General features: G+C 47.9%; 1 protein-coding gene across 4 annotated transcripts in view; it reads right to left on the bottom strand.

The window, feature by feature from the left end:
- Window positions 1-12,555, bottom strand: part of RAPGEF1 (Rap guanine nucleotide exchange factor 1) — a 139,814-nt gene that overhangs the window by 69,992 nt on the left and 57,267 nt on the right. For all 4 annotated transcript variants that reach the window (XM_061199716.1, XM_061199718.1, XM_061199717.1 and 1 more), the window contains exon 2: window positions 196-335. In XM_061199716.1, coding sequence (XP_061055699.1) covers window positions 196-335 — 140 coding nt within the window. The remainder of the gene's footprint in view (window positions 1-195; window positions 336-12,555) is intronic.

Below are 12,555 nucleotides of genomic sequence, written 5' to 3'. Positions count from 1 at the left end.
CAGGAGAAACACTCACCGTCCTAAAGGTTCATATTTCACAGGGACACTGAAGGCTCCGCCTGGAACCGTGGAATGCTATGGAATAGGTGTTCTGTACTGAAAGTTCAATCCCCAGGGAATAAACTTAAAAAACAGCACAAACTCACTGCTCAAAGCAGGTGAAGGCCAGGAGAAACACCTAGAGAGTCAGCTTACTTTGTTCACAGGCTTCTCTGGAATCTTCACAGACACCTCAGCTGGTTTTCCCTTCTTTGATGGCGTTCTCTTGATTTTGGGTGAGTGGAATTTGTCCATCAGCTTCATGGTGAAGGAGGAGAGATGAGAACGCTGAGAGTCTGAAAACAAAGAAGGTAATGATTTTTAGAGGTAGAGTGGGAAGAAGCTGTGGTTCTTTGACCTTTTGTGGAAGTGAGCATCGTCCTCAAACAAATCTTTCCCCCTAGCTGTTCAGGGTTACAAAGAAAAGGAAATATAGATCCATTAAACATTTCTGCTTGCATGTTTCAATTTTTGCAATTTCCATCTAGTCTAGGTTGAAAGCAGTCGAAATGGGTTTGGAAAACGAACGTGCAAATATTTCCAACTGTCCTTATAGAGTTTGTCTGATGATCTAACCAGTGTCCAAGGGAACTGGCTAAGATGAAAGAATACCAAAGTAGAATCACAGAAGTGCTGGATGTAAGAACTGGAAAGGAAGGCCCTTTTGAATCAACCTTCACGTTTTCTGGTTTAGGGAACTGCAACAAGTGACATGGGTAAGGCCTCAGAGCTGGCAGTGGAGACTGAAACAGAACTAAGGTGTTTGAAACCCTCGGGGACACAGTGAAAGACTAAGTGGTTTCTCGCCAAGATCAGGAACAAGATGAGGGTGTCCGTTCTTACTACTGTTATTCAATTTTGTACTCTCTTACTCCAATAAAAGCCAACCAGATTGGAAAGGAAGATATAAAACTATCTCTATTTGTAGATGACATAATCCTGTATATGAAAAATCCCAAGCAATCCACTAAGAAACTACTAGTACTAATAAACAAATTTAGTGGGCTCACAGGATACAAGAGGATATACAAAATCATATGCAAGATCATATACAAAAATCAATATTTCTATACATTAGCAAGAAACATTCAAAACGAATGTCTAAAAAGCTTCCATTCACAATCTTCAAAAAGAATAAAATACTTAGGCATAAAATTACACTTAAGTGAAGTACTGATACGCTATACCGTGGATGAATCTTGAAAACATTATGCTAAGTGAAAGAGGCCAGTCACAAAGACCACACAGTGTATGACTCCATGTATCTGAAATGTCCAGAACAGGCAAATCTATAGAGACAGAAAGTAGATTAGGGGTTGCCTAAGACTGAAGAGAGCGGAGAGGGACGGAGAGGGGCTGCTAGTGAGTAAGAGGTTTCTTTTGGTGGGGGATAAAAGTGTTCTAAAATTAGAATCTGGTGATGATTATACAACCCAGTGAATTACTATAAAAAAAAAAACTTGAATTCTACACTTTAAAGGAGTCATGTATGTGAATTATATCTCAATGAAGCTGTTAAAAAAAACCAACCCAATGAGCAGCCTTCCTTCATTTACCACCCGCCATTTACCACAGCACTTTCCAGTGTTTGAAACCATCTTATTAAATTATTTACTTATGTGTTTACCTCCTCACAAGAATGCAAACTCGCTGAAGGCTGTACCTGCCTTGTTCAAGCCTGCATCTCCAGTGCTAACACGGTACCTGGCCCATAGAAGATGCTCAGGAAACATTAATTCAACAAATGAACAAATCAACCAATGAAAAAATACCCCACGAGGGCTTCCCTGGTGGTGCAGTGGTTAAGAATCTGCCTGCCACTGCAGGGGACACGGGTTCGAGCCCTGGTCTGGGAAGATCCCACATGCTGCGGAGCAACTAAGCCCGTGCGCCACAACTACTGAGCCTGCACTCTAGAGCCCTCGAGCCACAACTACTGAAGCCCGTGCACCTAGAGCCCACGCTCCACAACAAGAGAAGCCACCGCAATGAGAAGCCCGTGCACCACAACGAAGAGTAGTCCCTGCTTGCTGCAACTAGAGAAAGCCCACGCACAGCAACAAAGACCCAATGCAGCCAAAAAAAAAAAAAAAACCCATGAAAAGGACTGCTTCTTTAGGTAATGTGAGAAATTCAGAGGAAATACTTGAAATTGGTTGAAAATTAGGGAGAACGTGATCCTATGCAATGGAAAAAGAAGTATCTGTATTTTTTTTTGGCTGGTTGAGTCTTCGTTGCTGCGTGCAGGCTTTCTCTAGTTGTGGTGAGTGGGGCCTACTCTTCGTTGTGGTGTGCGGGCTTCTCATTGCGGTGGCTTCTCTTGTTGTGGAGCACGGGCTCTAGGCGTGTGGGCTTCCGCAGTTGCAGCACGCGGGCTTCAGGAGTTGCAGTGCGTGGGCTCAGTAGTTGCGGAGTGTGGGCTCAGCAGTTGTGGCTCACGGGCTTAGCTGCTCCGCGATATGTGGATCTTCCCAGACCAGGGCTCAAACCCATGTTCCCTGCATTGGCAGACAGATTCTTAACTACTGCACCACCAGGGAAGTCCCGTATCTGTATCTTTAAAATAAAAAATACACTCCCTTTCAATTTTCCCAGCAATTAAGTACTAAAAAAACAAAAAACAAAAAACCTTCCAAATAAATGACACAGCATCTTGTATTACAGGCATGTCACTGTGTCTATTAGTGCTGCATATGACTTAATAGGGCCAAAGTTCAATTCTTTTGTCAAAGACCTTCCAGGTGGCAGGCAGGATCAGATAAACGATCTGCCCTTTGCAATTATCTAGGAACCCACTGCACTCTGGACCAAAGAGAAAAAGCCAGGGTCTGACCTTCGTTCACAAGTGGAGTCAAACCAAACACAGCTTCACAGCTGTCTGTCTGTCTGCTGGCCAGAACTGCAGAAAGCCCTTCTTAGAGCCCCAGTGTGGACACAAGTCCACAGGAAGCTCAGGCACCTCTCTCCTCACCTGGAACGGCTCAACGCAGGGTCGGAGGGGCTCTCGGCACCAGTCCTCAAACGCTGCATCACCCCTGGGATCCAAAGCAGGTAAACTGGGATGGTTTGATTGCTCCAGCTCCCCTCCTTCCCCTTCCCCACCCAAGCAGGGTGGGCCCCATGTACAGTTTATACTTCCTTCTTTATACTTCGAAATGATGTGACCAGTCTAATAATTCATGTGGTACTTAAGAGGGTGAGCTTTGCAGTCAGTCTGAGTTAACAGACTTCAGCGGCACCTCTCCAAGCCTAAGTCTCTTTGTCTGGAAAATGGGGCTGATAACATTGTTCTAGAAACGGCTGATGTGACGTAGGTTAAATGAGATGCTGCTTGTGGACACCGTGGTGAGGTACTCAGCCGTGTGCTGGGCACACGGTACCCACTCAATACAGGGAGCTAATCGACCTATAACTATATGATCTGGATGGGTAGCAAGTCTGACCGAACTTTGAATTCTTATTTCCCAACTGCTAACAGATCTGAATCAGGATACTCTGCAGCACTGAACATCTGACCCATGATCCTGAGGAACTGAGGGCCTTACACATGCCTCTCTCCTCTTCCTTTAGTCCTGACCAGAAGTTCATCTGTGCCCCTCTCTGGTGCCTCCTTCCATATTGCGCTTATCGCTGCCCCCATCCTCCTCCTTCGGATGCTGGCCTCAGCATCCCGAAAGTCTCAGCACATCCCTCACCAGACAGGTTCCCAAGTCAGATGTTAGGGTGTGACTTCCACCCTGGCAAGCAAGACTGAAAGTGGGGCAAGAAAAGCAGACACAAATGGAGAAGTAAAGGCAGGATGCACGGTTTCTTTGGTGGTCAAAAATGTTCAGAGACATGGGCTGGGCGAGCCAACTTCCACCTCCTCTGGTCTGCTGCCCCGAGTTGCTATATGGGTAGGCAGGGGGCTGAGGGACTGGCCAGATTCACATCTCTGCCATCATGACCAGGGTAGAACTAGGGTAGGCAAACAAGGTATGGGGGCTCCCCAAAACCCCTGATCATGACCCAGGGGTCAAGTAAGGACACCTCCACCTGAGAGCAAACAGAGCCCAGGAAATATATCACAACATACTCTCTCAACCTCTGCTTTGCCAAGCACAGCCTGAGACTCTGGTCTGTCTTGGGGCACATCTGGGAATCCACATCAGCATTTAAAGAAAGTGTTATATCTACCAATAAATCTCTCTCCTTGTAGTATTTAACAGCCTCAAAGCAGCCAGCTCTAGCACAAGATGTGATAAATCAAGTGGAGGAAGCAGGTTCTTTGTAATGACAGCCAACCTCCTCAAGCCTGGAAATCAAGGACAGCACTAACTAGGGCAGATTTTGACTTGGAGGCTGCTTGTCACCTTTTCCTCGAAACAATAGCTTAGCAACACAGATTTCAGGAGACTTGCAAGGTCACTCAAACTATGCATTTCAGTGCTGATAAAGCACTATAATGACCAGTGACAGCAGAGTGGAAGGAAGCAAAGGTGGCAGCTATGTTGGGGTAATCTTGCCAACAGTAGCCCCCCCCCCCCACACACTTCCTGCCCCTCTTCTCACATTCCTCATGTGTATCAATCATCTTGGGTAGAGGGCAATGCTAAAGAGATGCTCTCACACTACTGCAGAGTTTCAGGTGACTTTAATGACCACTCTCTGACTTTTCACTTGGGAAGTTGTAAATGTATGTGTTTAGATATTTTCTAGTACTGAAATTAAAACAAACTTTTGAAAGATTTCATACATACACATGTACAACTCACAGAGGATTCATCAAATCCATGCATCCACCAGCCCAGACTATCCAAGAGAACCGTGAGCAATGACGGACTATCTGCACTACCCAACGTGGCTGCCACTGGAGGCTGTTACGCACTTGAAATGTGCCTAGTGTGACTGAGAAGCTGAGTTTTTATTGAAATGTAATTAACAGCCACACGAGACTGGTGGCTGCCGTACTGGACAGCACGGCTCTAGAAGCAGAACATTAGCAATCTCACTGCTGCCACCGCATGCTCCGTCATAATCATATCTTTCTTCCCAACGATGGGTAACTGTGATTTTGATTTTTGTGCTTATCATCCCTTATTTTTAAAAAAATTTTATTATTTTATTTATTTATGGCTGCGTTGGGTCTTTGTTGATGCGCAGGGGCTTTCTCTAGTTACAGCGAGCAGGGGCTACTCTTTGTTGCGGTGCACGAGCTTCTCATCGCAGTGGCTTCTCTAGTCGCGGAGCACGGGCTCTAGGTGCGCAGGCTTCAGTAGTTATGGCTCACGGGCTCTAGAGCACAGGCTCAGTAGTTGTGGCACACGGGCTCAGTAGTTGTGGCGCACGGGCTCTAGAGCACGGGCTCAGTAGTTGTGGCGTGCGGGCTCTAGAGCGCAGGCTCAGTAGTTGTGGCATGTGGGCTCAGTAGTTGTGGCTCATGGGCTGTAGAGCGCGGTCTCAGTAGTTATGGCTCACGGGCTCTAGAGCGCAGGCTCAGTAGTTGTGGTTCACGGGCTCTAGGGCGCAGGCTCGGTAGTTTTGGCACGTGGGCTCTAGAGCACAGGCTCAGTAGTTGTGGCACGCGGGCTGAGTAGTTGAGGAACGCGGGCCCTAGAGCACAGGCTCTGTAGTTGCGGCCCATGGGCTTCAGTAGTTGTGGCTCGTGGGCTCTAGAGCGCACAGGCTCGGTAGTTGTAGCACGTGGGCTCAGTAGCTGTGGCTCACGGGCTCTAGAGCATGGGTCCAGTAGTTGTGGCACATGGACTCAGTAGTTATGGCTCATGGGCTCTAGAGCACGGGTTCAGTAGTTGTGGCACACAGGCTCAGTAGTTGTGGCTCACGAGCTCTAGAGTGCAGGCTCAGTAGTTGCAGCACATGGGCTTAGTTGCTACGCGGCATGTGGGATCTTCCCGGACCAGGGCTTGAACCCGTGTCCCCTGCATTGGCAGGCGGATTCTTAACCACTGCGCCACCAGGGAAGTCCCTCATCCCTTATATTTTGTCATAGTTTATATCTATAAGTATAGTTTAATGTATAGGTTTGTGAAGTTAACTTAAATGGAATTTCATTGTAAATATTCCTATGTTCTTGCTTTTTCACTTAGTGGTAGGTCTGACGTTTGGCCAGGTGAAGTGCATATAAGTGCTTTTGTTTTCAGTGCTGTGAAGTTCCACATACAGCAGTTTTACTTACCCCCTCCCTGCCAGTGAATACTGGGTCATTTTCAGCGATTTTGCTTTTATAAACAACACGGCGATGGACCTTCTCATACTTGCCTTCTGGAGCACATGCAAGAGCTTTCTGTGACTAGAACCGCTGGGCTACAGAGTACACACCACATCTCATTCCATGGATGTTGCCAGATGACTCTCCAAAGGGTCTGTGCCACTCTGCAGCCCCAAGGGCAAGGTTGAGTCCCAGCTGCTCTCCCAACACCTGGGCTTGCCAGACTTGCACACTTTTCAATAGGGCCATACCTAAACAAAGGAAACAAAAGCCCTCCTTCCCATGGAAATGCTATAAATTGGTGTATCTTACTGTGTTCTATCAAATCTGCCAGAACAACTTCAAAGCTCACGGATAGAACTTAAGAAAAACCCTCAGCTGCCACTTAGTACGGCATTTATACCAAGGAGGGTCTGGAACTCCCAATGACCAATCTGCTAGTCATTTCTGCCAGAGGAGGAACGCTTACCTGACCTCACAATCAATTTCTGTAGAGATGGCCGCGATGTTGCTAAGAGCAGCACTCTCCTGGGCAGCCATCACAGGCTGCAGATAGGCTGTCAGCTGAACGGCCTTCTCTACCCAGAGGGAGAGAGAACGGGCTGGAGGAGAGGCACGTAGCCTGCTCACAAAATCATGTCGCAACCAAAACCAACAACACACCAAAGCCAAACCAGTTTCTTCCAAGTAGTCTGCCAGGTGTTCAATATTTCATTCTTAAATTTTCAATTTGCCCCTTGGCCAGGCTTAACAACGATCTCTGCTTGGTGCTGACAAATGTACACATCAACTGGCCTTTCAGACGTCATTTGTAGCAGCAGCTGGGATCCCAACTTAGCAGTGGTTTCTGTCAGGGCTTAATTTCGCCTTGGATGGGGGGAGTCTCTACATATCAACCATACAAGGGAGCACAAAGTCAGGGTCAGGGTGGATAACACTTTGAGGCAGTTCCTTGGGAGACACGGTGGCTGCTCATTCTTCGTACCGACGGCGTGCAGGGCGCAGAGCTGGGCGTTGGAAGGACTTCCGCTCATCTGCGCACGAGCTCTGGTTGCACACTTCCTCTTCCTTCATCCACACCATTTCCCAAATGTGTTAAAAGGACAACTAGAGTGGAGAAGTGACACGAGGACCTTAGGAAGAACTATTTTAAACATAAGGACTTCAGATTTTTAAAGGTGTGTTTGCTTATCTAGAATCGTACAGACTGTAATGTAAAGACAGAGACAGCGTGAGAGTGAGCGGGTCGCGGGCACGGCAGGCGGCCCGCGGGCTCTGGAAGCAGGCAGCTGGTGTTCTCACTTGCGCTTGGCCTCTCTGAGCTGAAGGTGCCTCACCTGTGGAGCAAGCATAACCACAGGACCGACCTGCCTGGGTTGTTGTTGCGAGGGTTACACGTGATCCTGCGTGTGAAGCATTTAGCAAAGGACCCGATATACAGCAAATGCTCAGCACACGGCACCCGTTACTGTTACGGGATAACACCGCCAAGCCTCTGCCGACACTCAGTATGGCAAAGGCTAAAAATAATCCCAGCCTAGCAGAGCGCAAAGTAACCTGATGTTTCATTTTTTCCAACAATTTCCATATTAAAAGATCCTCTTTCTTAATATAGAACTATTCGTGTTAGGGAAAACAGGGAAAATAATTTCTCTAGTTCTGCAACACCAAAGGCTCCTTTGACATGAAAATCTGTTCATGTTACCCATTGGTTCAGGAAGTTGACTGATAGCTATGATGCTGCTGTGGGTGCTAATGGAAATAGTAAGCATATCCTTTTTTTTTTTCAGTAACAAAAGTAAAACAACCTCATTATAAAAATCCAAGCACTGTAAAAATATATAATATAGAAAGTGAAAATCCCTCATAACTCCACGTATGGCAGAGCTGAAATATTTCCCTGACTTGCTTTTTTCAACTGAGCGATATGCTGTGGGCATTTTCCCACGTGAGCACAGTTAATGGGTGAATAATGTTCTGCTGAAAGGCCAACCACACACAGTCCACCAGTCTCCTGACTGATGGTTCCGGTTCCTAGCCCCTGCCCTTCAAACAACAGCACATGGAAGAAGCCCCTCAGGCTTAGCCCTCTGAGCACCTGTCTGAGACAGGCTCCTAGAAATGCAACTGTTAGGCCAAAGGGCATGAGCACTGAAAACCTGCTGAGGGACCACGCAGCTGCCTTGAGCTGGAGGCAGGCCAGCAGGGACTGTGCCAAAGAGTGAGACTCGGGGTGCAAGCAGAAGAGGTGGGGTGCAGGAAAGAGACCAGGCCTGGGGGCCCCTGCCACCTACAGAAGAACCCAGGCTTCACTGTGGATCTGGGCTCAACTCTGACAGAGCTACCAGTTTTGCTTTACTTGCATAGCTGGTAAGGATTAAAAGCAGATTCAGAACTGAACAGACACTTCACAAAAGATGAAATCCAAATGGCCAACAAACAGACGACAAGGTGCTCAGTTCCATTTGTCATCAGGAAACAATAAATTAAAACCATGAAGCAATACGACTACACACACACCAGAATGGATAAAAAGAAAAAAGAGGAAACACTAAGCATTGGTGAGGATGAAGAGGAACGGGCACCCTCTCTCCACTGCTGCAGAGGGCAAGGCAGGACGAGAGCTGAGCACACGCTTCCTGGAGGCCCAGGATTAAATCTTACTCATTTTGGAATCCGGCACTTAGCCCCAAAACCGGCACACAGTGAAAATAAATAAATGATTGTTAGTGAACACAAAGACAAAAGAATCAATGAATGAATTCTGCAACAACTAACAACTACTACATTCAACCAATACCAGAGAGTAGTATCTGATTAGTGATGCAGATGGGACGGTTTATACTGATTTTTAATACAATTCTCTGAGGCATGCCAACACGTGAGTCAGAGACAACTCAATCAAGAACTTTCTCTGCTGTGGTGGTTCAGTTTGGGTCATCTGGGCTAAGAGAATGTTGTTCAAGCCACTTCCAGGGAGAAGACAAGAGAGAAACCATACCTTTCCCTCTCCCCATCTAGGTCTCCAGAGGACAACGGACTCCCTGGGCCAGTACTATCTAACAGAAATACAACAAGAGCCACATACGATTTTAAATTAACCTAAATTATCCATAATATTATAATTTCAATATGCAATTAAATAAAAACCATCAACGAGACATTTTACTCTTCTTTTTCTTTCATGCTAAGTCTTCAGAATCCAGTCTCCAGCTGGACCAGACACATTTCCAGCACTGCTGCAGCTCGAGGCCCTGGGAGTGGCTGGCCCTCCCCGTCCCTGTGAGGAAGGCTGGTCCGCTGGTCTCTTGAAAGAAAGCGCCTTGGGCTGGTTGGAGTCCAGTGCTTCTGGACTGTGCCGCTGAGGTCTTTAAGGGTGCTTCGCCTCCCCCGGAAAGGCAGACAGTGTGCAGCTGCAGAAGGGCCCACCACAGGAGGACCCCCTCACCCCCAGGCTGGGCTCCAGGGCAGCACGTGAATTCCAGGCTCTGAGGCCCTCCACTAACCACTGCCTACGTGGAGGTACTGCAGGATCTCATTCTAGCCACCACGTGGTACAGGGACAGAGAGTGAGGAAACTTGCTGTGCAAGGCAGGAGGTGTAGGGCAAAGGAGGTAGACTCTGTTTGAACAGAAGGAATTTCTGACAATCATGGCTTCCCAACAATGCAAACCGATTTTCTTCAGCAGCAGGGACCAAGGACATTCATGCTGGCAGTGACATCATGTCCTCTGCTATGATTTGGGGGCAAAAGGAGTGACACTGACCTCCACACATGGCCAAGGACAGCCCTGTGAACTCATTCCCACCCCACCTGCAGCTCTGATATAAGTGAAACACTCTCAATGTGTGTGACTCTGAGTAAGCTGCCCACTGGGGCCTCACTTTTCTCATTTATAAAATGGGAATAACGATCCTTACCTCACCTCATGGTGCTGTTATAAGGATGTAATAAAGTACTCCATGTAAAGTCACTTAGCACAGTACTGGCACTTTGTAAACATTAAATAAATGTTATCTGCTGTTACCCAAATATTCTGAGATAACTGCCACCATTCTGGAATGGGCAATTATTATTTTTTAACACTGTAGAATTTTTAAATAGAGGAGATAATTCATTGAGCCGGTGCTCTTATGATTTGAGCATTTTTCTACATGTGTGTTTTACTTTAATTTAAAAAAAGTTGTAGTAAAAAAAAAAAAGGTAGAGCAGAGATGAGAGGAGCTGGACTCTTGGTGATGCTGTCTGGGCTGTTAGATACAGTTTTACTTGCCTGAGGCTCAACTGCCTCTCAACTTCCAGCAACTTGAAAAAAAAAAAGTAGAAAAAGAGGAGAATCTAGTAACTAAAGTACCCTGTAGGATTTAAATAGAAGCCACAGCCTCCGCCAGGTAAACTTCTGATGTGAACAAAGCCTGGAGATGACCTCCTGGGGAGCCTCCCACCCCCTACCTGTCAGAGAGGGTGCTGAACGAAGAGTTTTCCCAACACTTACTCCTATTATAAAAAATACATCAAATAACGAACAGATATCCCATGAGATGAAAGGGGCCCCTCTGGGATTGAGAGCTGCTTCCCTCCTGGAGCCCAATCAAGTGGCTAAATCAGCAGCTTGTGTGTTTAAACACCCTATTGGAAGCCAGGCCCTGCCCAGGGCCATGCTCACATCAACACTGGACGGGAAGGATTCTTAGCACCCTTTGGCAAATGAGGAAACCAAGTCACAGGGGCCTAATCCCCCACCTCCCACCCCCAGAACACGCACACACACATCGCAGACAAGGCAACTGTAGCCCTAACACGTGCTGTGAACCACTCAAGGTCAGCCTGTCCCCAGGGTGGCCTACTCCCAAGGAAGGATTTTTTTTCTATGACTGTTTGGAATTGACCCAGAGATTCTTAAGGCCACAGGCTTCACAGACTTCCAGAGATGTAAATTAGTCATTTCTCCAGAGTGTTATTTCTAGAGAGGAGAGAGGAGAGAGGAGAGAGAGAGGGAGAGAGATCAGTTTATTCCGAGTAAACATACCAACACGCTGGGCAGAAAGCAAGCAGGGCCAAAGCGCATCACATTATCAGGATCCCAGCTACAACAGGAAGCAGGTCCACCCTAACCTTTGTCCTTTAGGTGGAGCTGTCTGGAGCAGCCTCTGTCCCTCAGAGGAACTTGTATGTTAGGACTGGTGCCAGTTCAGAATTCAAACAACGTTCCTCAAGGGCAGCTGAGCCTACTGTGTAGCACGGTGTTGCCCGCCCAGCAGCCCGAGTTGGGGGCAGGAAGTCGTGTTTGTGAGGCGCCAGGCCCAGCACGGGGCACCGCAGCACCACGGCCGCAGGAGACGGCGGCTCCATCCACCTCAGCTGCTCTAGGCCCAGCTAAGGGACCCCCGAGAACTCATGATTTGTCAGGCCACCCTCTGGGCTTCCAGAGGAAAAACAACATTTGCATTTGTCAGTGAGCACACGTTCACTTATTTATTTCCCAGGCACCAGGAGAAGGAGCTGGGAGTCACAATCCCCAGCAGTTTGGGACACTGCTGGAATTTCTCGCTGGGCAAAGATCGAAGAAAGCGAAGGGACAAGGGTCACCTGTAAACTCCCCTCCCTTCCCTATCACCTCAGAGAAACAGGGTGCATCAGATAATGCAGGGCAGGCACAAACGGCGCCCTCATTCATTCACTCACTCGTTCGTTCCATACATATTTATATGCCAAGCATTTTGCAAAGTGCTGGTGTCAGGAAGAGGAGCAGGACACAGCGCCTCCCTCCAAGGAGCCCCTAATCTTGTGGGGGAGACACAGGAAAATCCTCAGTCCTGATGCAGCAAGGACTCCTGGGATGGAGACGTGCTGAGTGCAGGCAGGACCCTTCCAGCTGCTCACAGCCCGCTCAGGAGGAGGACGGCTCCGGGTGCCGGTGGAAGCACCCTGGAACCCACGGTCTTTGAGTGAAAACCCAGCCTGCTCCTCAGGGCAGGAAAAAGGGCTGAGACTCCGGGCTTTGGACGTTTCACATGGGGACCAATGAAAAACATCAGAGTCGGCAAACAGGAGCTGGTTTGGAAAAGGCTGCAAAAAACTCTGAAGGACACAGAGGAATCTGAAAATGACCACTTCTCCAAAGATGGGCTTCTGGCTTCCCAGGCATGGGGGTGGGAGTGGGAGGGGGCAGGTATGCAGGAGAGGCAGCCTTTGCTCCCACTCAACCAGAGGCAGCGCATTTTCTCCGGAACAAAATGAGCAAAGGCTACTCGGCTGCTCCTTGATGAGCGTTTCTTGACAGACCCTGCCCCTCTGCTCCTGTGCC

Source organism: Eubalaena glacialis, chromosome 9 (assembly GCF_028564815.1).
Source record: "Eubalaena glacialis isolate mEubGla1 chromosome 9, mEubGla1.1.hap2.+ XY, whole genome shotgun sequence".
Lineage (NCBI taxonomy): Eukaryota > Metazoa > Chordata > Mammalia > Artiodactyla > Balaenidae > Eubalaena > Eubalaena glacialis.
The sequence above is the reverse complement of the archived record's forward strand: the minus strand, read 5'-3'. Positions and strand labels throughout refer to the sequence as shown.